Source organism: Mesoplodon bidens (genome assembly GCF_964165515.1).
Source record: "Mesoplodon bidens genome assembly, chromosome: 7".
NCBI lineage: Eukaryota > Metazoa > Chordata > Mammalia > Artiodactyla > Ziphiidae > Mesoplodon > Mesoplodon bidens.
Window position 1 is genome coordinate 90,254,362 of NC_138164.1, and position 25,946 is coordinate 90,280,307.

Genomic DNA, 25,946 nt, shown 5'->3' on the forward strand with positions numbered 1-25,946 from the left:
AGTATCAGTACTGTCTTAAATGAAACTTGTACACCATGTAAAGTGTTTGTAGATGACACATAAGAAGAGGCATTATTAATTATGATTTTATTTCTTCGGTGACAGATGTCCTCTGATTTAATTCTACATTGAAGGTAGATCATGTACTTCCCACTGACCGGATTCCCCAGAAGCTCTATGGCTGCTAAGGAAGCTTCTCTCACATGAAAGACAGTCTACCGGTAACAGGCTCCACTGTCAACTTCATCATTGGATTGAATTGTCAACATTCAATTAAAAATATTCAAATTAGCAATTACTGCTTCTGAATTGGAATAGTTTTACCCGCTAGGGGGCCAGAGGAAACATGCATGCTCATTTAAATTAGTAGCACAGTTGCTAAAAATGAATATGTAAACCTAGTAAGAGTGCAAAAAGAAAAGGGAACTAGAATATCTAAAAAAAAGTGTGCGGGGGAATATTTTTCAAACACAGGGCACAGAACTCCTTTTCAAAGTAGCTGTGAGAATCAACCTGTGAAATGGGCATGGTCAGGGATTGTGGGCTCCAAGGAGCTCAGCAAGCTGAGGGAGAGAGGGGGACTTGTGGAAGAGGATTCAAGGGAAGTGAGCAGGGAAGGCCCAGCTAGCTGCCTGTTCTAGGTCAAAATCAGGGGAAAACTGCTTAGTGTGGTTGGACTTCACTACTTTTTCCCCTCAGGGTAGCATGGGGTCCCTCCTTCCCTGGGACCTTGCCTCTGAGCAAGCACAGACCAGGGTGGCCCTGGAAGCTGTCACTCCCCCTGGGTCTGGATGGAAGGGAGAAAGGTCTCTGCCACTTCTACCTGTTTCTTTAGGAGCCTGGACTGAACTTCAGTAGTTCACGCCCAGTGAGTGGTAAAGGGAAAGCTGGAGGAGTCTGGAGCTTGAAAGACAGCTGCTTTGTGAGTTAAGACTTCAGGAGAAAGTTCAAGTTGGCTCCTTCAATACTCACCAATGAAAATACTGCCTCTGATCCACTGAGCGATTTCAACTGAAAACTATGGATAAAACTATGGATAACGGGATTTCTTTCACAAATGTGAGGAATAAAGACCTTCCCCTAGCAAGACCTAAGGCAGATGCCACGTTTGGAAAGAAATGGCACAAGCATCAGGAGAGGCAGCAGGGTGCAGAGGGTGGGAAGATGGATTCTGGAGCCTCACACTTGCTCTGTCCCTTACTGTGTCACACTGGGCAAATTCACCTCCAAGGGCTTCAGTTTCCTCCTCTGTAAAATGGGGGTGATAACCTCTTGCCTACCTCAAAGAGTTTCAGATTAAATGTAAATAAGTCAATACTTGTGAAGTGCTCAGAATGGTTTCTGGAAGTAGTAAGTTTATATAAGCATTTGTTCTTGTTATTTGTTAGCAAAGGTGCTGGCACAGACTGTATAAGGGGAATATTACAGGTGGAGGACACTGAGTGGCTTGGAGTCCCTCAGCGATTCAGAGCACACATGAGCTTTGAAGGCAGAGAGACTAAGAATCAAATCCTGGTTCTGATTCTCACTCGCTGTGTAACTTGAGCAAGTTACTTGGAGTCTTTGAACCTATCTCCTCTTCAGTAGAGTGCGGATTACCGTACCAACCTCGTAGGTAATCAGAAGAACTAAATGAGTAAACTGAGTGAAGCACGCAGCGCAGTGCCCAGCAGCACACAATATGCAGTAAAGCCGAGTGATTACGTAATAAGGGCTATGATTGCTGGGCTCCAGAGGGGCTGAAATCTGTTCCAGAATCCTTAGTGACCTTTAGACAAAATTCTACCCACTCTCAATACGGTGGGGAGAGAGTATGGAGAAAACTATCTCCTAACACTTTCTGTAAGTTGATTGGGGTGTCATTTTCTATTCACTATTGATCACATCTGTGTATAGCTGTAACTCCTCCGATCTGTAACCTGAAAGAGAGGAGAGAATCACTTTACAGTTCTCTCAGAATAGGGAGAGAATTTTGAGAGTTTCCTCAAAGAAAATTCACACTGTGCAGTGCTTATTTAATGTCAGTGTATGTACCATTACCTTTAGGTCATGTGGGAAGGGAGACTAAATCCAAGAATGGGGAGACAGAAGCTTTGGAAGGGCAGGGCAAAGAAGCTGGGCAGGCTGCCTTAGGGGGTCAAGTGCAACAAGTCAAACAAAATACAAGCAAGCCTTTCACAGGAGGTCCCAGTTTTGGACAGAAAAGGGAAGAGAGCCAGGGATCAGAAGAACCACTGAATATCTAAAATCTAAAAGTTTAGCCATTAAGTGATTACAGTTTAGTTGTACTTCCTATGCTTTTTCAAACACTGTGTTCACCAAAGCATTTAAATATCCTTCAAACATTTTCAGGAGTAGGAAAGAAGGAAATGACATAACCGTAATGGTAGTAATGTTGATGCATCCAATTTTAAAACATCCCTACAAATTCCATCCATCATTACTGCTGGGGAAGTACCTGATCTTCGAAAGTGATTAGAAATGCTGTCAATTTAAGAGTGGATGGAGCTTCAAAGACTCAGCACAAACTTCAAGGAAGCAAACTTTTCCTACGGGGTCACAAATTCTTTTTCAGGAGATATTACTTAGAGATTTTTCTGTAACAAGAGAAAATGGTATTTATATGACATTCACATAAAAATGAGCAAAGAAGTTCCAATTATGTAGAAAGAAGAAAGGGATAAGCAAATATCTCTGAAAGATGAACCTGACAAAATTGCTTTATACAGTGGCCAGTGAGAAGATGGATTAGAAAATGTGAAATTTTTATGCATAAAATGCAATCCAAGTGACTTTTCCTGCTTCCATAGCAACCATTAATTCAGCCCTAAGTCAAAATCCACCACAGGGACTCAGTTTGGAGAACTGCTGTTAAGACAGAAGTTGTGATCACTTTATCCCCTACTCATTTCTAGGCTGTTCAGTCCCTTCTTAGGCAGCCACAGGGTGGATCTAGGCTTGAAGAGGGGAGAGTAAGAAATGTGTGTAACTGTGTCACTACTGAACCAGACTCCAAAGCCTCCCAGTCCCCAACCTCCAAGCAGGTATCCGGACCCATCTAAATAGCACCCATTCCAGCACCAAGGTCTTCCTCTCTGCTTGGGGTGAGGCATCAACCAGGAGCCAAGGGAGAATGACTGGGTCAAGGTCATCCCACTGGGAACCATTCCATCTGTACCCCCAATGACTAGAATAAGAGCAATGCTACTCTGGCAATGGGCAGGAGCAGCTCCTGAAAAAGGATGGCAATGACCCCACCATCTCAGTTTTGCTTGGAGAAGGGGTTTCACAACAGAGATTTCAGATCCTGTATCCATTCCAGTGAGTTGACCCACCAAGGGAAGGTGCAAAGATGGCTGCTCGGGACAGATCACTGGGCCTGAGGTGTCAAAGAACAGAACTGGGTTCTAACTAGACAGGGAGAAAAGGAGGGTGAGAAGGTGTGACCATTCAATACCTCTGTCTGGGCAAAATACATGCCTTTCCCCCCCGCCTCTCTAAAATTAAAAAAAAAAAGGCGGGGGGAGTAGGGAGGAAAAAAAGTTATCTTGAATCCAAGATCAGATTAGATATGCCGGATTTCCCGATCAAAAGGAAAGGTTTCCAAAATCTGTGTACCGTAGGCGTACAGAAGTAGACGGGCTCGACCCTGTCCCTCCCCAGGATGGAAGAATCAGACCCGTCCTAGGCTCGGTTTCATAAACACGTCGGAACATTGGCATGAGCCGCCTGCGGGCTCAGGAGCGAACATTCCTTCCCCTCCTCCACCTGTGGGACTGCAGGTCCCCCAGGCGCGGCCATTCCTTCCACCAACCTCCCAGGGCAGACGCTTTTCCTTCCTTTATTACCTCACTACCTCCTTCCCTTGACGTCAGCCCCGGGTCTTCCAACAGAGGGGAGGGAGGATGGAGATGAGCCTGGGGCAGTCGGTATCAGGATCCCCGCAGCACCGGGTGGGGGGTAGGGATGGAATATGAGGTAATGCGCGCCCAATCCCCGGCATCCAAGGCCGCGATCTGCCACTTCCCTCCCTCCGCCCCACCTTCCCGCCCAGCTCCGGCCGGTATAGTTACTAGGCAACCCTATCGGTGACGCGGGATGCCGGCCAAGTTCACCCAAAGTTGAAGAGTAAATTTGGGGGAGAGAAGGTGGAGGGTGGAGCAAGAACCTAGAGAAGGCACGAGGAGCTGGGAAAGAGTCTGCAAGGAAAAGAAGCTGGTCTTCGGCCTCACGGGAACAGGAAGAAGGGCGGGCGCGGGCTGGAGCGGTCTCCCCGCGGGTACCGCTGCCGCCCGACCACAGTCCCGCACACAGTCCGGGGTAGCTGGGCGCTGGAGACGACGCCCACAGAGTGGTGCTGCAGCCCGAGACTCTGGGGGACAGGGGTGGGGAGAAGGCTGTGGCCCGAGTGTACGCGCCCTCGAATTCTTCCCAGAGAAGGCTGGCGGGTGTGGCCAGTGCGCGAGGAGGGGCTTGAGGAGTGAGAAGAACCGAGTGGGAGTGGACCCCGTGTTTAATCTTTGATCCCGAGGAAGCTGAAATCCTCCCAGCAAAGAGCCCTTTTAAAAAATACTCCTCAAAGCGCCGCTCCTTCTACTTCATCTCCAAACAGTAATCACCCTCATTTATATTCAAAATAAGAACACCGTGGTGGGGGGGGGGGGAACTTCCCTGGCGGTCCAGTGATTAAGACTCCGCGCTTCCACTGCACGGGGCGCGGGTTCGAGCCCTAGTCGCGGAGCTAAGATCGCGCATACCGCGCGGCGCGGCCAAAACCAAACACCAACGTACACACACAAAGTAAGAACACCGGGAAACGGGGAAAGCTACTTCTTTCAAATAGGAGCCAGGAGAGAGGCTTTCATTTGCTTTATGGAGACGAGTGGGCTAAAGGCATACTTTGCCTCCAGGACCCTGCACGGCCACATCCGGGCTGCCCCGCGTCGGACGTTCCCGTGCCCGCTGGATCGAGCGCCCCCTCCGAGGTCGCGAGGACCCAGATGAGGTGCCGAGCGCCTTCCTACCTGCTGTAGGGCGTCCTCAGCAGCAGGGCCTGGCTGCCTGTGCAGCTGTCGGTGGGCGTGTGGCAGCCGTAGACTGGGGGCGGCACGGAGTACTGCTGTTCACCTGCAGAGAGCCAGGAGAGCGGGCTGAGAGCAGCACACCAAGGGCTGGGGGTGCGAGGCCGCATGCAAGGGCTGGGGCAGAGCGTCCCAGGCTGCGCTGGGGCCACTGGGGCCTGGATGCCGGGGCGTGCAGAGAGACGGCCTACAGGTCACAGCGAGCTAAGCCTCTCACTTCACATTCCCTTAGCAGTCACGGCACAGAGCACCGAAAAGACCCTCTGGACAGTCGCGGTCTCGGCTGAGCGGAGTTAACATACTTGGGGTGGGGGAAAACAATCTTTTCTTTTGAGTGAGATTAAGCTAATTACTTCTAAACTTCTTTTAGCTATCCTCTCCTCCCTTCCCCAATTTGCTGTGGGTTGGAAATTCCTGGGGAGTGAGGGGTAGCATAGAAGAAGGAGAGAAAGACCCCACATCATTCCCTCCGCTTACCCAGCGAGCCCTGCTGGCCCATGGGGTCCTCGTGCTTGAAGGAGTGATTGGGGAACTGAGCCGCGTGGTGCGAGGGCGTGTGACCGTAGCTGGGCGTCCCGTCGAAGGTGACCGTGCTGTATCCTGCGGGTGCAGCCGAGAGAGAAACAGCGTCGGCGGGGAGTCAGGGACCGTGTGTCTGAACCAGAACCCGGGCGAGGAGCGCCCAGCCCCTCATTCGGATCCCGATGCCTCAGCCGCCAGGGCTTGCGGCGAGAAGCCGGGCCCAATGTGACCTCGCGACAGGCTCCCCGTCCTTTCCCGAGTAAAACCCAGGCCTCCCCACCATTTCCCAATTTATTTACGCCCTTGTCTTGCACGGTGTCCGCCGCTTCTGCACCGAACACCTCGCAAGTATGAAAGCCGCCAACCGCTCGGCGGAGAATGTTGTTCTCCCCCCAAAACAGGGCAGCGCGGGCGACCGAAATGAATCTGCTCGCCTGACCCGGCGGCTGACTCGCAGCCGTAAATCAGAGGCCCGCGCACCAACTTTCATTAATTACTCGGGCCCAGTTAAACGGCATGGGCTTTAAATGGGGAGAGTAATTACAGAGTAATGTTATCTGTCTGAGGCTGCGCGACCCGACACCATTGACACCCAAGGCCCTCGGGAAAGCTGGTGAGGGGGGAAAAGAAGGGGCCTTTCCAGTTGGGCCCACGGGCCTCGACATCGCGCCCTCCTCCTTCCTACCTCGGACCCACCTCGCGCCCAGCGGGTCGGAATGTGACCACCACTGCCGGGGCGGGCTTCCGCGCGCACCAGTCCGGGAAGCCTGTTTGTTTCAATGTGCCTGAGACTGTACCTCCCTTTCCCTCCATGGTATGCACTGGTCCTCTGCCTCAGTTTCCCTGCCGAGAAACCGAGGGCAATACCGCCCGTATTCTTCCCCAGCTCTCCGAAAGTGAGGGGGAAAAAGCCCCAAAAACATGTTGGTTGAAAAACGTAGTCTCCTTCTGTGACTATTGTCACTAAATTACTTTAAACATTTACCCCACTAGCTTCTGCAAAGCTGTAGCTGCCTCTGGGGGAAAAGTATCCTCCAGCTAAGATAAAGATCAGTTCTGAGCCCTGAACCCAATGCTGGGGTCCCTGCCTATGCGCAGGCTCGGTAATCTCTGGCCTGAGGTCCTGACCAAGTGACGAATCAGATTGGTCCAGACGCTCACATCGTCTCCCTGCAGGGCCACTGGGCCGGACCCAGTCCCCCCACCCTCGGCCCCACCTCTGGGCACTGAGCTGAGTCTCCAAACCCCGCTCAATTCTTGGGAGTGGGATAAGTCAAATGAACCCCATTCCCCCACTCTTGCCCCAGACATGGTCAAGGCTCTACAAGTGTGCAGTGAAGACTTAGATTGAACAGTGAAAGGTGGCCATTACCCACATCTTTCAAATACACATCTCCAAAAAAACAAAAACAAAAACCGACCTTCTGCAGTCCACTTCGGGGAATGTGGTGTGTCAGTGTGGGAGGGAGGGTTTGAACAGGTCTTCATTACCGGATTGTACAGGGCAGTCCAAGTCTCACGCACCAATTGGCGCCACAGGTTGACAACTTAAGAAGCCACCCGCTTTTATAATTTACATGACCCCAGAGGCCTCCATTTCTGGCCTGCTAAGTGGGCAAAGATAACCCCCGCCCTGTTAGCTGTCAGGAGTGGGTGAGCACGCTTGGGCTTCCAGGCACTTCATTTTGGGAGCGAAGGCCAGGCTGTGTTTAAGGCCTACCAGTCTGCTGACAAACGAAATTTGGCTCCAAGCACCCAGCTTTGCAGAGGGAAGGCCGAATTTTCAAATACCATTTTTTAAATAAACAGGAGAAACAGAAGCAATAAAGAAGTTGTCTCTAGACGAACCCTTTTCCATTTCTGAGCCGATGAGAAGGCAATGGCCCGGGCACCGTGCTGTCCTCGGAGGCGAGCTCCGCAACCTTCGGTGCGCGGCTAGGGCCACGGGTTGCGGGTTGCAGCTCCTGCGCAGGCCGCGTCGCCTCCGCGCCCCGCGAGGCTCCCAAGGATCCGTCCCAGACCGGACACCGGACCGCTGGGCAGAAGCTGGCCTCCAACCCCCTCTCGTAGTCCCCCTCCCCGGAGAGGGTATGGGCATCGGTGAAAGGGCCCTCAGAGAGCAGGGAGGGCTCTTTAAATTAGAAACTTATCGAATGCGGAACTGATCAGAGCGTGCTGTCCCGGGGCCTAGCGCTGAGCCAGGCGCGGAGAGCGCGGGGGCGGAGGCCCGGGGAGAGACAGCTGCCGGCAGAAAGGGGCAGCGTGTTCAAAGGCTCCTTGTACAGGCCTTAGAGGGAGAGGCTCGAGGGGCCAAGGTAGCGCCTTTCCCACGATTAGTCTCGGCCGGGGAAGGGAGTGCAACCTTGACCGCGGGGAGAGGCGAGACACGCTGTGCGCCTCTCTCCCCCGCCCGCCGCAGCGGAGGAGCCCGGGAACGGCCTGGCCGGGCCAGGCCCCGCGGGAGCTGAGGGATGAAGTGGACAGCAGGCTCAGTCAGGAAGGTGGTCCCAAGGCTGAAAATCATGACTCCGCCGCTGCGGCAGCATACGGGGTAATTTGTCCCGTAACGAAATACCCTCTCCAATGCGACCCAAGGGGGGCGCCCTTAGCCCTAGGGCTGAGCTGGTGTCCCCACGTGACACTAGGGTGGCCCGGTGATAACAAGGCCTCCTGTAGGTATAGGGTGCTGCGCGCCAGCCGGTCTGGGGGAATCGCGCAGACTGTCAAAGCAGTCTTTGTCTTCCCTTCCCAAACCCCGCACTTAGTCTAGGGCTATCGACGTCCTCGCCCTTCTTCTGCCCCGGCAAATTCCCCACCCCTCACACAGACTACAGTGGGTTGGGTGCCCATCCATCAAGGAAGAGAAAATCCATCTCAACAGCGGGGCCAAGATCCCTGGGAAAGGAGGTAGAAATAACCTAGAATGGTCTGGGTTTGAGCTCAAGTTCTGCCACAGAGAGATCTCCTGCACACATTATCTCTTAGAGCCTAGATTTCCTCATCCAAAAATAAGGGGCTCCTCCAGTGTCAGGTTGTGAGCTTCCTGCAAAGGTTGAGGCACTTTGTCTTAACATTCAATCCCCAGTGCCTGGCACAGAGTAGGTGCTCAATAAATGTTTCCTGAATTAATATTTAGAAGCAAGATTAGAATACCAGCTATAATATTTAAGCAATTGGGGAAAAACGAGGTGTGATACCTTGGGGTGGGGGGAGGTTCAAGAGTGCCAGCCATTGTCCCCACCCCTGGGCCATTGCTAGGTTGCCCTGCCTGGGGACAGGGATCCCGAAGCTTGATTCCTCTCCGCCTCGGCCTACTGATGGCCTTTCCCACACTTTGGGGAAGGAATTGATGCCCTTGCTTTCCCCTGGTTAAGCCTCCTGCCAAGACTCTACATTGCTGGGAGAGCTGCAGGAAGCCCAGAAATCGAGAGAATAAATCTGAAATCTCAGGGACCCAGGGCCCACTCTGGTTGCCAATGCCAGGGCTGAGGCACAGGTGGCTTCTGACATCCGACCCCAGCTCCTAGCTGCTGACTGAGTCCCAAGGACTGGTCAAGTGTGATCCCTTTATGTTTTGATTACAAGAGAGAGCCTAAGCCCGAAGAAGACAGGAACCGGCTTACAGGCTGTGGCCTGGATCTGGGGCCGCCTCTCTACTGGGCTATTTCCCAGGATGGGGAGGGGGGGACTCCTTTACCTGCTAGTCGGTCTCCAGCTCCCAAGCCCCTTTTCTCTTTAACATTCTGGGCCTATCCTCTAGAAAGGAATTGGGATTTTTCCTGTAAGCATATTGCCCACTGGCTAGGATGCCCACAGTCTCACTCCTGAGGCTGAGTTGATGAAATTCTGGGCACCAGACCACCCTGTAGAAGAATGGACCCAGGGATCCAACCAAAGCCGCAGATTCCAGGTTCCAAAACCCTGACAGAACCTAGATGGTTTCAAATAAATGATAATGGTAGTATTTTGCACAGAGGGTACTTAGATCAAAAGAGCTTCTCAGGTGTCTTCAAATAGCAAGCATCCACACAGAGACTCACTCATGTCACACACCTGCCTGCCAGTCTTGCCGTTTCTGGTCCAACCAAGTTTACGTGGCTGCTGCCTTCTGTGTTTAGAACCCCTGCGGGGGGAGGGTCGGACTTCTGCTTCTGTGGCATAGAACTTCAAACCTGAGCCAAACACCAGGTTGCCCATCTTGGCTCTCCTCTTACAGATGGGGAAACTGAGACCTGGAGATTTGCCAGAGGTATCACCAGCCTGCTAATTAGAGGCGGTACGATCAGAGGAAAAGAATCTGTAATAGTCACTGAGCTGTTCCAATACTCCTTGAGTTCGAAACACTAATTTCCTTTAGGAAAGACCTAGAGTGGAGGGACCCCATGGGTGGGCTTGAGGTTCTTCCACAGAACATGGATCCCAGGTTCCCCGAACGAAGAGAGGAGGGCGGTTTCGGTTTCGCCAGAGCTTCTGGTGGGCTCGGTGCTCCGGGCTGGGCTAAGATACGAACAGCCTAGAAATACAGTTTTAGAACATGCGCGTGAAGGCAGGAAGAACAGGGCCCTTCTTCTGAGCCTCGGGAGCCGCAGCACCTCCTGCAAACAGTACATACTCTGCTCCTCCTAGCCCACGCATTCTAGAAACATCCCAGTCCCTAGGTCCGAGGGAATTTTTTGCTCTAGGAAAAGTATCCACTCCTTTTTTAAAGCATTTCCTAAAATATCGAATCAACCCGAATTGGTTTAGGTTCCCAACAGCGCAGAAGTCTAATTAGAATAAACTTAGAAATCAAAATACAAAGGTTTGGCATGATTGGTTCCGCGCTGGTTCCTGAGAAAGAGAAGTGAGAGGGCGCCGGCGCGGGATGAGAAAACCACCGGCTGTGTCCCTCGATGTACAATGACTGAAAAGGGAAAATAAACCTGTCCTTGTTCTAACCTCCAAGTCTTGCAAAAATCTTTCTTCAGCTAAGCCCCGTGTTCAATGACGAGGAGGTGCCAGAGGTGGGCTGGAAGGAAGGCCGACGACGCTCGGGCCTTATTCCACCGCCTGTGGTAGGACCCGGTCCCGCAGAGATTGGAATCAGATAAACGGGGCTCTCTTCCAGCCCGGAGCCCGCGTGGCCGCCACCTGAGCTGGAACCCAGGAGAGATCCACTTATACACTACCATGCGCTGGAGCCACAGGCAACACGGACACGCGTCCAGGAAAGCCACTATTGTCTCTAGCTCATTCATTTACTCATTCTAGTGCTCCAAGGTGCTTACTGTGCCTCCCTTAGGTCTAGAGTGGCTCCTGGACATTTTGGCGTGGCAGAGGCAGCAAAGGCTGCTCACCCTGCGCTGGTCCCACTCTGAATCCAGGGTCTAAAAAGTCCAATGCCTGGCGACAGTTTGGTGGTGCCTTGAGCGACAAAACCTCTTCCTGAGGCAGAGCCAGGCATTGCACCAGTTCCCGCTTCCCACTCCCACGGGGAATAGTCTTAGAATCTCCCGAGGTCCGAGGGGCCCCAGATGACCTCCCGGCTCATGCGAAGAGTCCAGTTCCCCGCTCTGGAGGATGTCAGGGGCCCATGCCCTGGACTCCCTCTCCTTGCCCTCCTCTCCCCCAGCTGCTGCTTCCTCTACCCTCACAGTCCTTGGGGAGGCAGCCGAGTGAGAGCTGTGGTCAGGTAAGGGGTAGGACAGGGGGGTGCCCGCGTGCAGCCACAGCCCCGTCGCCACCGCCCCGCATGTAGGGGGCGCTCCCCAGTCTGCTTACCCTGGTTGCGAATAGCGGGCTGGCTCTCGAGGCAGCTGGGCAGGTAGGGCGCGTTGGGGAACATCCTGGCCTGGCCGGACGACGCCTGGCTGGGCGGAGGAGGACCGAAGGGTCCGTAGCGACAGGCTCCAGCCGTGCCGGTGAACTGGCCCGAGAAGTGGACGGTGAAGGCGCTCAAGCACTGCTCCTCGTGCGGCTCCGCGCCACCCCAGCTCGGCTCCTGTTTGATGAAGGAGTGAGGCGGCGGCGGCGGGGGTGGTGGCGGCGGAGCAGGCGGCGGCGCAGGACCGCCCAAGGAACCGTAAGCCGAGGCGCCCGGGGGCGCAAAGTCCAGCACCGGCGCCCACTGCGCCGCGCCGCTCACGGGCAGGGCGCAACCGCCGCCGCCACCCAGCGAGGGTACCGCCGGCAGCAGCGCGTTCAGGTCCCGCACGTCGGAGCCCATTTGCTGTGGCTCAGCCCCGGACGCTCCGCGGCCCCACCGGCTTTGCAGACGCTCGGCGCTCGATTCCGCCGCGCCTAACTTGGCCCAGATGCCTTCCGGGCCCCGAATCCCCGGCTGCTCGGTCTGCTGAAGGCACCCAGGCCCGGAGCGGAGCGTGTGCTTAGACGCTGGCTCCGGGGCACACGTGGATGCCGGCTCTTGCGGCAGGGGGAAGTCCAGGATCGCGGCGAGGAGGCGGCGGGGCCCGGGCTCCTGGGCTGCAGTCCCGGCTATGGGTGGGTGGGTGGGTGAATGAGTGGGAGGGAGGGCGGGAAGGGGGGAGCGGATAGGCGGTCGAGTTGCGAGAGCCCCCGAGTGTGGGCGCTGCCTTGAACTCCTTACCCCAGCTGCCTGGCTACCCCCAGCTTCCCAAAGCTCAAATAAGAGGGGCCGGCGGCGGGGGAGGAGGAGGAGTCAGGAGTCTCGGCGGCTCCATTCACACCGCAGCCCTAGCAGATTAGGCAGGGCGCGCGACTCCTTGGGGGCGTCCTCGCAGTGGGAGTGGGGGGCGGGCCCGAGGGAGCGTCCCTCTCGGAGACACCCTCCTCTCCTACCCGCCATGCGCTCTCCGCAGGCCTGTGGGACACAATCCTCCCCCCACCTCCCCTTCTCGGCCTTCGCGAGTGTGGGCGCCTTGGGGCACTGGCGAGCCTCTCCAGGTGAGCACTGAATGTCCCCTCTGCATCCCTGTGTGATGGGGGTAGGGAAGGGGTTGTTAATCAGGGAGGGCGGGTTGGAGGGAGGGGCAGGGGGCTCCACGAGGGCGGGAACTTAAGGATAACGCAGAGAACTTTACCGGACTTCAAAGAGGCGGCGGCTCTTGCTTCTAGAGCCGTCAGGCTGGACTGGTGTTCATAATCTTGGGGTCACTGGGGAGCGGGGTGGCTTTTTGTGGATTCCAGAGGCCAGACTCAGGCGAACGTGGGTCACCTGGAGGTTGCATCATTTGTGATAAACGGGGCGTATATCCACCGTCTGGTAGTTGGCGACATGGTGAGGTTTGCGCCCGGAGAAGGGCGGTTGCCGCCTACCTAAAATCGGTGTCAGCGGCACTTCATCACCCTTTCTAGTGAGGAGTACCTAACTCTTCTACGGGGAAACCGGGAAAACAAAACGGCGGCTAGTTTGGGAGGGAAGAAAACCCTTAGGGAAATGCCCAGATTCCGGTCGGAGAATCCAGGCGCCGAGTTTGGAGGTTAGCGGGAGGGGAAGGTTTAGATACGAAGTCCTTGGGGCGAGGTTGGCTCTTGGAGCCGCTCCTGCTGAGCTCTGCCTCCGCTCACTCCAGTCGGGAGTACCATTCTGCATGCGTAGTGACTGATCAGGAGGCGCAAGCCAAGGTACGCGGACGGAAGAGAGCCTCCAGCGGCCCAAGGTCCAAGGCAGGGTTCTTACTGTTCAGAGCTCCCAGCGCCTGGCATCGCCAAATCAGATTCCTCCCTCCACCTAATCATTCTTTGGGAGCCCCGCGCCCCAGAGCAGGTGCTTGAGGTTTTGTTTCTTTTGGTTCTTCCAAAAGAGTCGGCTTCTATCGGCAAACAAACCCTAGGCTAGTAAGAGCCGGGAAACTGGATGGGAGTGCGCTTCAGGGGCGCGTGGAAACGCCCAGGAGGCAGCGGCGACGGCGCAGCCTGGGACTGCCAGGAGCGCCGGGCGGGAAGCGGCCTGTTGCCGCCTGGCCTCTGACACGAGGCTGGCCGGGGATGGGGCCTGAAGCTTTTCAGCCAAGCCCACGTGAAGCAACAGTCAAGGTAGTTGCAGTTTTATAAAGAAGCCGGGATTTACTCACAATTTTTTAAAGCCTTGATTTACTCACAATTTCTTACGCGTTGGTTTTAGTTCATTTCTACTCAGTAAACGGTAGCCAGGAGTTCTCGCTGCGGACCCGAAGCGTGTGCCAGCTCAAGACCTACACGCTAAGTGCAGTTCCCTCCTCTTGGGGTCGCTTGTCTTGGAGGCGCAGGAAACCGTGAGGGCAAAGGTCAAGAACAGGCGCTACCCCGTTTGATCGCCGGACCGGTTTCGCGGTGGTGGACACTTCTCTGCTCTACTTTGGTGCCTGACTTTGCGAAGTCTTCACTCAGAAACTTTTTCTTTCTTTTTCTTTTTAAAAAAAGAAGTGAAAAGGCTCTCGAGGCCAGCTCCTTCTCACCTACACTCCCTGTGGGCCGCCTACTCCTCGCCCGCATGTCCCATCTCTAAACCTGTACAGGGCTCCAGGGCTGGGCAGAGGACAGGCGCTTTTCGTATTTTGGGTGGAGAAAGGCCCAGCGAGAAAAAACTTCTCAGGCCAAGTTGTCCCTAGGACGCCCCAGACCACTGTCTCACACTCTTCACTTTTATTTCTACTTCGAAGTCGTTTTTCTTAACTAGGACTCACTCAAGCGCTACGAGGAAAGGCGAGCCCTTTATGAAAGCCCGGGATTTCCACTTCTAAGTGAAAAAGGTCGAGATTGTTTCTTTTTTTATCCTTCTTTGGAATTTTTTGGGGGGAGGGTATTTGGAGGAAGGTGGCTTGATTGTGAGCTTTTGCGGTTTTGAATCCCAGATAGGGCAAGGACTCTTAACTCTCTGAGTTTAAAAAAAAAAAATGTTTTGTTTTTTTTTTTGCCTGGGCGTGGGGTGAGAGGAAAGGAGGGGGCTAGCAAGTTTAGCACTCCTCTCTCGCCCGCCATTTGTTGCCTGAAAACTCTTTTTTTTTTTTTTAGATGTTGGGGGTAGGAGTTTATTAATTAATTTATTTATTTTTGCTGTGTTGGGTCTGAGTTTCTGTGCGAGGGCTTTCTCTAGTTGTGGCAAGCAGGGGCCACTCTTCGTCGCGGTGCGCGGGCCTCTCTCTGTCGCGGCCTCTCTTGTTGCGGAGCACAGGCTCCAGACGCGCAGGCTCAGTAGTTGTGGCTCACGGGCCTAGTTGCTCCGTGGCATGTGGGATCCTCCCAAACCAGGGCTTGAACCTGTGTCCCCTGCATTAGCAGGCAGATTCTCAACCACTGCGCCACCAGGGAAGCCCCCACCTGAGAACTCTTGAGGGAGGGAAGAGCAGTGGTGCGATCCCCATTTCAACCCTGGGGTACCCCCTCTCCCAGACCTTGTAGTCCGAAGCGGTGGGAGGAGTTCTCTGCAACCCTCAGGGCAGAGAAGTAAATGCTGCGCGTCCGAAGCCGCAGCCAGAGGGCCTCACCCGAGACGAGGTCTTTGAACGCCCCTAGTCCGTGCCCACGCCCGGGAGCCCAGGCGCCCCGGGGCCAACCCTGGGAAACCCGCACACTACTGCGCTCACGGGGTGCCCTACGCTCCCCCACTTGTCCCTCCACTAGGTGACGTTCTCGGCGGGAGCTCTGCAGTTACCCAGGCGGACGCGCCCGCTCTGCTGGCCTCGGCGCCCTGAGCTGGTCAGAGGGGGAGACAGTCTGGCCGGGAAGAAGGTCCAACCTCCCCCCGCCCCAGCAGGTAGAGCGCGCTCTGCTGCACCTCCTGTGGCTCGAGACCGGCCCAAGGTCCCAGGGATCTGAGGGCTGCGGAGAACTGGCCGCTCCTTTCTCTCAATCACCTTCCCACCCCCGACAGCACTGAGACCTATGGCAGAGGATGTGGTCTGAATCACCGATTGGCAGAGCTGGAAATTAAACTCCTAGTTCTACAGAAAAGGAAACTGAGGCCCAGGCAGAGAGAGGAAAGGCAGCTGTGGAGTGCAGTGGTTAAGAGCAAGAGTTTGGTGGCCAGAGAAAAGAATCTCAGCTCCACCAGGTAACCAGCCGCTGTGCGACCATAGACGAGCTCGCAGCCGCTGTGAGTCTCAGTTTCCTTATTGGTCACATGGAATAATGGGATATTAGTACCCACCTCAAGGGGTCCTGAGGATGAGACGGAAGAGAGTGTTAGCCTATGCCCTCAAGGAACGTTACAATTTTTGTTATTATTGTTCAAGGACACGTAACAAATTAGTGGCAAAACCGAGCTGAAACCCTGGTCTCTCTCTGGGCTTAACCCATCACACCTCTGCTTCTTTAGAGCTAATGGAATGGAGAGTAAAGGAAAGAAGGAGGAGGAGAGACGCTGGAAACCCATGTGGCTTTGTATCACTGGTAAAGTTCATCCTGGCCTGGAAGGGGCTTAATTATTGCAAGCTTTAAAAATGGATGCTGAGTGAGACGGGGCAGTGAGGTCCTCTACCCCCCGTCCCCCACTTTGACCCCGGCGCCGTCGACTGCATCTGACCGAGAGCCCAGCCCGGCCCTGCAGCCGCGGCCCCAGGGACCAGCGCGTACTCCCGAGCCGCGCTCCGGGCGTCACCCCGCGGGCGCCGACAACTGAATAAACACACCGTAGCGCTGCGATCTGTCAAGGGCTGGGGCCGCCTGCCCGCGCCCGGGGCCGTAGACAGCAAAAAGGAGTAGTGGGCCGCCCGGGAGGAACCAGCGCTCTATTAGCGCCTCGCGCAGAGGCCAGTGTCCGAGCTCCACGCTCCCGACCGCCGCTCCTCTCCTCCCCGCCGCCTCCAGCTCTTAGCATTCTGCCTACCTCGGGCTGCTGGGCAGCCGCTTAGGCTGGTTTCCATCCCCGCGCAGGCGGTAGAAATCCCAGCTTCATTTATCTAAATTTAAAAAAAAAAAAAAAAAAAAAAAAAAGTAAGAGAAGGGCTTTTGGTATAGTCTATCCCCGGCTTCCTATGTTCGTTTGAAAATTAACTCTACTTTTTGGCCAATCGCCCATCTACGGTTCAAACTCAGTTGGTTTGGGGGCCAGGACCGGTGCGCAGAGCAAAACTCCCCCTTTCCCCCAGCTCGCAGTGCCTAGAGCGGTCAGGGTTACCCGTCTGTTCTGATGCCACCGCGAGATGGTCCCCGAGCTCCGAGAGAGTCCCCAAAGAAAGGATTGCGCAGCGCTGCCTCTATTATTATACCGTAAATCTTTTTAAATTCTGGAACTAATTATATAGAGGATATGTCTCAATTTGTTCTGCATTAATGCCACAGTGGGGATGGAGGCCGGGCTGTGGCCAGAGCAGATACGCAGGCCCATGAAATTGATGAGCTGAGAGTTGCTTCCAGTCCTGAGCGCACCATCTGGAATTCCAGTCTGAGGTTACAATTAGAACTACTGACCCCAGATTCAACTTTGCAAACAACAGGAGAAAAAAATGGGGAAAAGAAAGAACCAAGGGGAAAAAAAAAAAAAAAACACGAACTTATTCTGCACCTGTTAAAAAAAAATCCTCGCACAACCTTAAAATCTTCCCATCTTAGAACTTTCTTTCCAAGTATTTTTGTGTTTTTTAAACCTATAAAAGATAATGGAATATATTTTATAGATTGGATTTTATCTTATCCCCTTTCCCTCTCCCGAGTGCACTCAGTTTAATAGTTGTCAGTTTTTCCTCAGTGTTGGATTTAATTATGTAGGACCAAAACATTCCTCAGTAAATTAGCTTGCTAAATATTGTCACTTTTGTGATTCTGCCTTTGAGAAACAGCTTAATTACTGAAATCTATCTGGATCTAGGAACTTTTTTTTTTCTTTTTGACGGTTGCTCCACCTTAACTGTAATCAGAGATGGTATGTGTGCTGTAATTTTATTTGTGTTCTAAATCGGTTGTGCCAGTTTCTTCTTTCTTTAGTTGCACGCTGCTTTATTTTCCTCTCACTTTGACCCCCTGAAGAAAACGAAGGACCAGGCAGTACTGGGGAATCTGTTAAATTTATTAGCATAAATGCTTAGACAAAATGAGATATAAATCATTCAGATGTATTAAGCCATAAAGTATCCCAATGAAGTCAGTCCCTTGCCAGGTTCCTGGTGTATAAATGTTCATATAAAACAAGGTATCAGTATTATCTTTCAAACTGAATATATGTTTTAAAAATATCCAAATGTTAAGTTAGGAATATGGGGGCAGTGGCAGGGCAGGAAGGGAATATTCTTTAGAGCAGCCTATTAGCATTGTAGTGCTCAAAAAGTGTGACAGAAAGGAAAAATCTGAACAGTTTGCATTTGGAATATTCAGTAAACAGTTTTTTTAAGGATATATTTGACTGGAAGCACAGGAATGAGGAAGGAAGAGATAAATAAAGAACAAAAGTCATTGCTTTCTATAGAATGCATTTTTTTTTCTCCAAAGGTCAATTTAGCTTCAAAAAAAAAAAAATCTGCTCAGAAAAGCACTGGCTCTTCATACAGATAACGGATGAGCCATTAGTGAAGAGCCACCTGGGCCTTCATCTGGGAACCCGGATATGCAGCTGGTCAGCAGGAGAAGGATGTGTATTCACTGGAGGTGGACTGGGAGAAGAGGGGTTGGGGGAGTGAGGAAAGGGAATTGCCAGAATTCCTAGCAGAGGTTTACTAAGACAAAAATCAGATAAAATGTTTCAGGAGCAATGGCTCGGCTCGCATAGCTCATAACTGCAGCTCTCCGTAAATCTTGGCAAATCAGGGCTTTTTTTTTTTTTTACCTTTTAGAAATGATTACTCTGAAACTTTTTTTTTAAATCAAGGAGTCAACCAGAGAAAGGGAATAGTCCCCCTTTTTTTCCAGCAGGAGCATCCTTACCCTTTCATTTCCATTCATTCATTGGCCATGCAGCAACTATTCATTGGCACGTCCTATGTGCCAGGCATTGTGGCAGGGACCGAGAATACAGCGGCGTGGGGACAGGCTCTGCCGTGCTCCCATGGATCTTCCATTCCAGTAGGAATGACAGACGAACTACAAGAAACAAGTCAGATGCTTTCAGATAGTGGTAACTGCTGTAAAGGAACAAGGAGGTCTGCTGGTCTGAGAATGGCTTAAGGCGAGATGGGGATGGAAACAGCATACTACCCTCAATTCATTCTGCCCTCAACCCACACTGCCACATTTTAATGTGTTTAGTAAGTATCCCACCCTACAGTCGAGAAGCAGGGAACATTTGAAGGATTTGGAATGCTTGGTCTAGATAAGTCTCTGCCTACAAGGCAGCTGAACTTTTCAGTGGGGCAGCTGTTCAGGTAAAGCTGAATTAAAATTGCCAGCACTAGGTGAGTGACCGAAAGTTACTTAAACTCTGAAAAACTTGATTTTCTCCTCTTCAAGGTAACAATAACGGCGCCTATTCAAGTTGCAAGAACTAGATAAGGTAAGGCGTGTACATTTTTTAGCCCATAGAAAGCCCTTAATAAATGGTGGCTGTCATCTATATTCACATACAGTCTGGTTTTGGTTTGGTTTGGTTTTTGCTTCTAATTAACTGATGAGTTCTAGACTTAGAGTTGATATTGGTGTGAGTTAAGAAAAGGTAACCATCTTTGCTCTTGTTGTGTGAGTTAAGAAAAGGTAACCATCTTTACTCTTGTTGTGTGAGTTAAGAAAAGGTAACAATCTTTGCTCTTGCTGTGTCAGGGAGAAGGGCAGGAAGGGAAGCCCTTTGCTCAAGAGTCTGACCTCAAGCAAGTATGTTGCCACCTCAAGGTAAATTGAAATCATTTTGTCCTACGTCCGAGCCCGGAAACGGGAAATATGTGGCTTTTGCTTCAAAATCAACTTCTTTCCTTTCAGTACAGAAGGCTCTAGGCTAACATCAGCTTGAAAAGTTTAGGATTGCCTTCTTCCTCATAGTCACATTTCAGGTGTGCAGCCAGGTCCAGAATAAAGAATTAAAGAATCCTGGGCTAGCTACAAAAACACGTGGGCTCAAATCCTGTCTCTGCCAATGACCATGGCCATGGGGAAATAACTTAAGCTCTTGGTTTTTCATTACCCTTATCTGGAAAAGGAGGAGGAGGATAGCCATGAAGTAAAGTGTACAGAGTGATCTGAAAACTGTAAAGTGCTGGGCAATGCATGGAACCATCAGGATGATCTGTAACATGGGAACTAACAGTGGAAAGGAATACTCTTGGGAGCACTGGGGTACGTGGCTTGCTCTCATGCTTCTTCATTTGTAAAGTGGGCATAGGGCTTCCTCTTGGGCTTGTGAGAATTAAATGAGATACATGAACAATACTTGGCATAGAGTGTGTGCTACGTGGGTGTTGCTGTTGCTGTTATTGTTACCCTTCTCTGGTCATTTTTCTGGGCTCACCAAGAACTTCTTATTCTGGAAGCACAGACTAGTATAAATAATTTGGCTTATGGATGAGACAGCCGGGGCTTAAATCCTCCTCTGCTACTTATTTTCTGTATGACTTTGGGTGACTTCCTTATTCTCTCTGAGTCTTAATTTTCATAACTGTAAAATGAGGCTAATAATACCTTCACCTCACAGAGTTGTTTTCAGAAAAAATTAAGACAACACGTGTAAAGTACCTGCATGGCGCCTGGCATGTAGTCGGAAATCAGTAAATGGTAGTAATTAAAAATTTAATTTGTATAATCAGAGAATATTAGCTGTCTTCAAAAAACAGATCAGCTATCAAGAACTTGAATTACAGCATGATTCTGAGCACGCAGAGAAACGAATTACCATCTTCTTTAAACCACCCCGTGCCACATTGAAATCTCACTCTCATATACGAACGGCTTTGCAGTCAAGACATTGACAAGGTTTCCTTTATGACTGACTGTGAGCCTGTTAGGATAAAAGTTACAATCCTATTTATTTCCACTGGTTTCTTTGCAGAATATCTTGCATATATCAAGGATTTTGGCAATCCCATGCCCTTTCAAAATAAGCAGGAAACTGTTTTCAGCCAATGGAGAGAAAAAGCAGTTTGACTCTCTTCCTGGAGTTGCCACATAGCATTTATTAATAGCTTGTAAACAGGCTTGAACATAGTATCAGCTGGCTGCTCAACATATTACAAAAGTTTATGAGAAGTTGCTTAGGAAAAACAAGATAGAGTCATTAGAAATCTGATACTGGTCAATAGTGCATTTATTCCAAGTCTCCATAAATCACAGACAAATGAAACTTCTATTGTGATCACTGTTCCAGATCTAAAGGGTCCCTGTCTCCCCTTTGGTAGAAAGTAAATACATTTAAGAATGCCTAAGATTTTTTCTCTGCCGATACAGAGGCTAATTACAAAATTTTCCAAGAGATAATAAATATCTCTAATCAACAGATTGACACACAATAAATAAGAAGCACATAACTTTGATTATTTAGGGCACATGTTTATCTTTAATTATCCCCAAACTGGGAATAGAGTAACTGTTGTTATCTGTTATATTTATCTATTTCTAGAGTGACACCACATTTTGATTTTGCCCAGGAAAGCCTCAGTTTAAGCTGTTGTCCCAGCTTAATTATTATTTTCCCTTTATTCCCAAAAGCATCCTAGTTTTGATGGTAAATGATAAGGATTCCATTTGATTAAAATTTTATTTTATAAAAAAACATTTAAGAAAGCTGTTACAACAAAGGTGAAAGGCAAGAGTTAAGTGGAGCTAGTGAGAAGGAAAGATTGGCTTAATATTAGAAATAAAAGGATGAGGATAGCTCCTGTAACTGAACATAAATCTTAGTTCTAAGCTTCCTGATGGCCAGGTCAAAAAGGGAAAATAAAAGTAGTTACATATCTCTCTTTATGCAATAGAAGGAAGAAACCCAGTTTTTCAGAAGAGACAAACTTTTCTAGCACTAAACTTTAAGAGGAACTTAACTCACTGGCTTTTGTATAAGGGTCATCAGCAGTGGTTAGTAACTTCAACAATGTTTCAAAAGCTGCAGAGACACTCTGGTGGTTTCTCATTTCAACTCAGTAGTGTAGTATTAAAATTATAGTTCTATAAAGCTTTTTCTAAGAGGGGAGAGGCAATAACATACTCCTATTAAAGTTTTCTGAGGATCTAACTTGATTCAAATTAACCTTCTGTGTTAATTTTCAAAAACTCCCAACTGATCATTTTTAAAAACATCTTTTATTTGTTAATCATCAGATAACTTTGAACATGAACCAAAACACTACTAAAGACCTGACCGTTGTTCTTCAGAATCTGTGATCTGATTTGGGGAGAACTGTAGGGCAGCGGTTAACTGAAGTGATTTGTGCCCACTCCCCGCCGGGGGCGGGGGGTACATCTGGCAATGTCTACAGACATCTGTGATTGTCACAACTCTGTGGGAGTGGGAGGCGGGTGCTACTGGCTTCTAGTGGGTGGAGGCCAGGGATGCTCCTGAACAGTCTTTAAAGCACAGGGCAGTCCCCCCGACAACAAAGAATTATCTAGCCTAAAATATCAATCGTGCTGAGGTTGAGAAACCCTTCTCTAGAGTATTATCAGTAGAAGAGACCATTATTTCTAGCTGGGGTAAAAAGGAAAACGGTTCATGGAAGAGGGGCCCTTGAACTAGATTCCCCCACCCCACCCCAGAGGAGCTGGAGGATGCCTCTCCCCAGGCTCAGGAAATGGTGGGAACAGAAACAAGCAGGTAAGAAGAGGTAAGGCGTGTTGTAGTGATGCCATCCACAAAGGGAATTGTGGGTCAACTAATTTAGCTAGAAAAGAGGGAGGATCCATGTGGAGCAAATAAGAGAGAAAGCCAGAGAATACACGCAAATTTAGGGCAAAGAGTTTCTGTTCTGATGTTGTGCTCCAAGATCCCTAAATATTGCTAGTGTTTTTTAAAAACCACACAAATCAAAGGCAGCATAAACTTTTATGTTCACAAAGCTCATCTTTGGAATACTGGCTTGGGGTGTGTATAAAGATAGGCACATGTTTTGCTTCCTCTCCCCCACATCATTTTCACCATTTCCATATTAGAGATTCCTTGGAACTCAGTTTTATATATCACATTAAGTTTTAAAAAGTGGGTGCCTGCTTAAAAATACAACCTATCAAGGCACAGAAAATTCTGAACCGCTGCTGTAATTAATAGAACATTGTAGGAATCGCCATTAAGAAATATTATTCTGACCTAGTTTGCCATGTCACGCTGCAGATTGTCCTTTTCTTGAATCGTGGAACAATTTGTGAGGAAAGACCACGAAGCTGGGTCCCTCGATATTAGCCATCTCACCCCTCAAAGTTCAGCCAGGAGTGGGACAAAACCCTCCTCACCATGTTGACGTGTTTATTTCTGGCGTAAGAAAATATTGCTGTTGCCCAATTTGGTTTTCCAGTCCATTCACTTGCCTGAAGTCATATATTTTATTCTTTCCTTTGATGATCTACAGATAAATTAGCCCGATCCACTAAGGTCTGCCAACATATATGCATTTCTGGAGAAATCTGAGATGTTGAAAGATGATTGCACTTCATCGTATCCCAATACTTTCTTCTTAAGGACCAAATAAATAGCATCAGCTAGTTTATATACCTGACACGTTTATTGAAGTATTCCCGCTGAGTACTTCCCATTGTCATGTGTTCTCACACATTGTTTTCATAAATTGTGTTTTGAAAGAAGTCAAGGGAAATTCAGGCCAGAGAAACAAGATGTTATCTTTTGTAAAGGATGAGCCCACTCTAATGGGAGAGGATAATCCATTCAGAGGTTTGGAAAGCCAGTGTCCTCCAGTGGGTGTGATAAATCCACAGGATCTGAATCCAGGATTTTGCACTGGGACGTAGAAGTCAGCAGGAACAATTTAATCGTGTTCCAAATAAACACAGTGTATCATTATTATTATTACTGGAGAAGCATGAACATCTGTTAAGGTCAATTTAGCCCCATGTCCTTAAGGCAATTGAATTCACTGAACACGGTTCTAATTACGTCTGTCACAGATAGATCTAAAATGGATCTATAATGCCATAACTGCTCGTTGATCATCTCTGTGTTTGAGACCAGGTTTAAAAAAGAAAAAAATTCACCTGCTCATCTCAGATGGGTCACTTGCATGGAGAATCCCATAGAGACTTCAGTTACCTTGTGGATTCTATCAACAGAACCATTTTCAAAAGATGAGAATATTTGAGACAGCTGGACTTTTTCACGTTGCACGTGCTTTAAGTAATCGTTTGGGGCAAGAGGAATCCAAATATCACTTACTAAGAAGTTCTTCACCATGTCCTTTTCCTAACAACATGGTGCCTTCCCAGGTACCACTCATTTCACACAAGATACATAAGATAAATTCTCTCCGAGGCAAAGCAGCAGTTTTGCAGCAGGTTACAGCTGTAAGGGACTTTAAAAAGCTTCTAGTCCTACCCCTTGTTTTTCAGACAAGACATTACATTATTTACCCAAGATTACACAACTAGGTAGTGGCAGAGCTGTCCCTAAAGCAAGGCTGGTGGAGGGTGAGAACCATCTTTGTATAATAGCACTCACTCTTCTACACTTACTGTGTACCTGTTACAGACCCAGCAACTGAATTAGAGATACATAGACCTTGCGCTCAACTTGCTCACAGTCTGGCTGTGCTGCAGGACTTGGTCACAATGGAAGCAGCATGTGGAATTTGTGCTATAAGAAGTATCCTTGTAACAGCCCTCACTTAGACTCAGTCCAAGAATGCCCTTCAGCTCCTCTGTATGGTGATCAGGGAAACTAAAGGCCACTTCATCAGGTTTTAGAGAGAGGGCCTCTTGTGGGTCTGTAAAATAATTAGCTACCCACAATATTGTTAATAATAGGAAAGCATCAGTGTACTTTACAGAGGACTCAACAAGATACCTAATATGCTGACAGCATCTTTTTGCTTGAATTAGTCAATGATGCCTCATAGAGGTTTAGCAACAAGGATACCCCAAGGGGGAGCTCTTCTGGTTTGGAACTGAATCGAAGTGACTGGCTGATCAAACCCCAGAGCACAAGACCTCTTTCAGAGCTGCATTTAGTAGTGCGGTCAAAGGAAGATAACCAGAAAGCCACAAAGAAACCATTAATTCTCTCCACGGTATATTTTGTTGTTGCCTTTTTAAGCTGATGAAATCCTGATAGCATTTGGGACGGGGACTGCGGGTGGGGGTGGGAGGATGGAGTGTTACACAATGTGCAAACATCACAGACATTTACGGAAGATCAAGTTCCAAGATGTAAAACAAAATAAAACAAAAAAAGAGTTTCTCCTAATTTGAATCCCAAAGGACCTGAAAAGCATTGCAAACGTGTCCAGTAAGGCATTACAAATCCCAAAGAGTAATCACTCCCTTGGTTGTTTTAATGTATTTTTGTCTACAAATGAGAGAAGTTTTCTAAACTGCTGCCCTGGCTTACTTTGAAAGGTCTCTGGAACAAAAGTACTTTGGGTGACCCTAGGATACCTGGCAACAGTAACTAAGGATGTGGATGAGGCTAAGAAAGATAAAAACGGATGATGCACTTTTTGATGTCAGACCTGAAATATTGTATAATTAAAACGGAATAAAATGCTGAAGCTTAGAAACAAAGAACTAATCGCATCAGGGAAATTAGCAAGCTTATTTAAGAGAATGTTGAATATGATTTCTTTAAAGGGTACTATAAAATCACTCTTACGCTCCACAGATGGCCCTGTGGGTGACTTCTTTATGTAATTAGATTCAGCACTTCCCCTCCTTCCCCCCGTCTCCCCTCCTCCTTCTCTTCTTTGCATAATAGTTATTATTATCAGCCATTATTTATTAAGTGCCTAGGCACTCTCATGCATTCTCTCTATTTCTCGTATTTTAATTAGCAGTTATTATCACCATGTCCAAGATGAGGAAATAGATGCCAGTAGGTTTGGGTTGTCCACTGTTGGCCATCTAGAAGGTGGTGTAGCCGGAGCAACAGTCATCATTCTGTACAATGTAGCTTCTGAATTCTGGAAGGAAGTGAAGGGATTAAACCTCAGGGATCCACTTCAGCCCCAGCCCTTGACAGAGAGCTTATCCTCAGAATCAGACTTATTGTCCTGCCCAGTTATGACAAGGTCCACGGGCCAAAGTAAAATCAAACTGCTTCTGCCACAGGATCTGCTTCCACCACAAAGTGTCAACTAAAGTCTAACCCACCCACTTCCTGTTTATATCAAATTCTGGCATACCCTACTTCATACAATGGCTGTTTCCCTGAAATTAATTTTTTTGTTAAATACGTGAATATCGTGTCAATGCACTGTGGGGGAGTTACAAAAAGAATGTGCTATTTCAAGGAATCCCAAGGTGATTTTTTTTCTCCCCTGAATCATTCTTCTCTCTCTCCCTCTCTCCAGACTTTTTACATGCCAGGATGGGATGGAGAGCAGAGGTGGAATGTAGCGGCAC

General features: G+C 49.6%; 1 protein-coding gene and 1 long non-coding RNA gene across 2 annotated transcripts in view; one reads left to right on the forward strand and one right to left on the reverse strand.

Moving 5' to 3' along the window:
- Positions 1-11,886, reverse strand: part of WT1 (WT1 transcription factor) — a 47,166-nt gene extending 35,280 nt beyond the window's left edge. The window contains 6 exon segments of the mRNA XM_081239628.1: positions 5,025-5,127; positions 5,559-5,681; positions 6,289-6,355; positions 6,357-6,381; positions 6,383-6,446; positions 11,364-11,886. Coding sequence (XP_081095754.1) covers positions 5,025-5,127; positions 5,559-5,681; positions 6,289-6,355; positions 6,357-6,381; positions 6,383-6,446; positions 11,364-11,808 — 827 coding nt within the window. The 5' untranslated portion in view covers positions 11,809-11,886.
- Positions 11,887-12,164: 278 nt separating this feature from the next.
- Positions 12,165-25,946, forward strand: part of LOC308620251 — a 43,490-nt gene continuing 29,708 nt past the window's right edge. Inside the window, exon 1 of the long non-coding RNA XR_014016300.1 lies at positions 12,165-12,506. This is a non-coding gene — a long non-coding RNA (uncharacterized lncRNA). The remainder of the gene's footprint in view (positions 12,507-25,946) is intronic.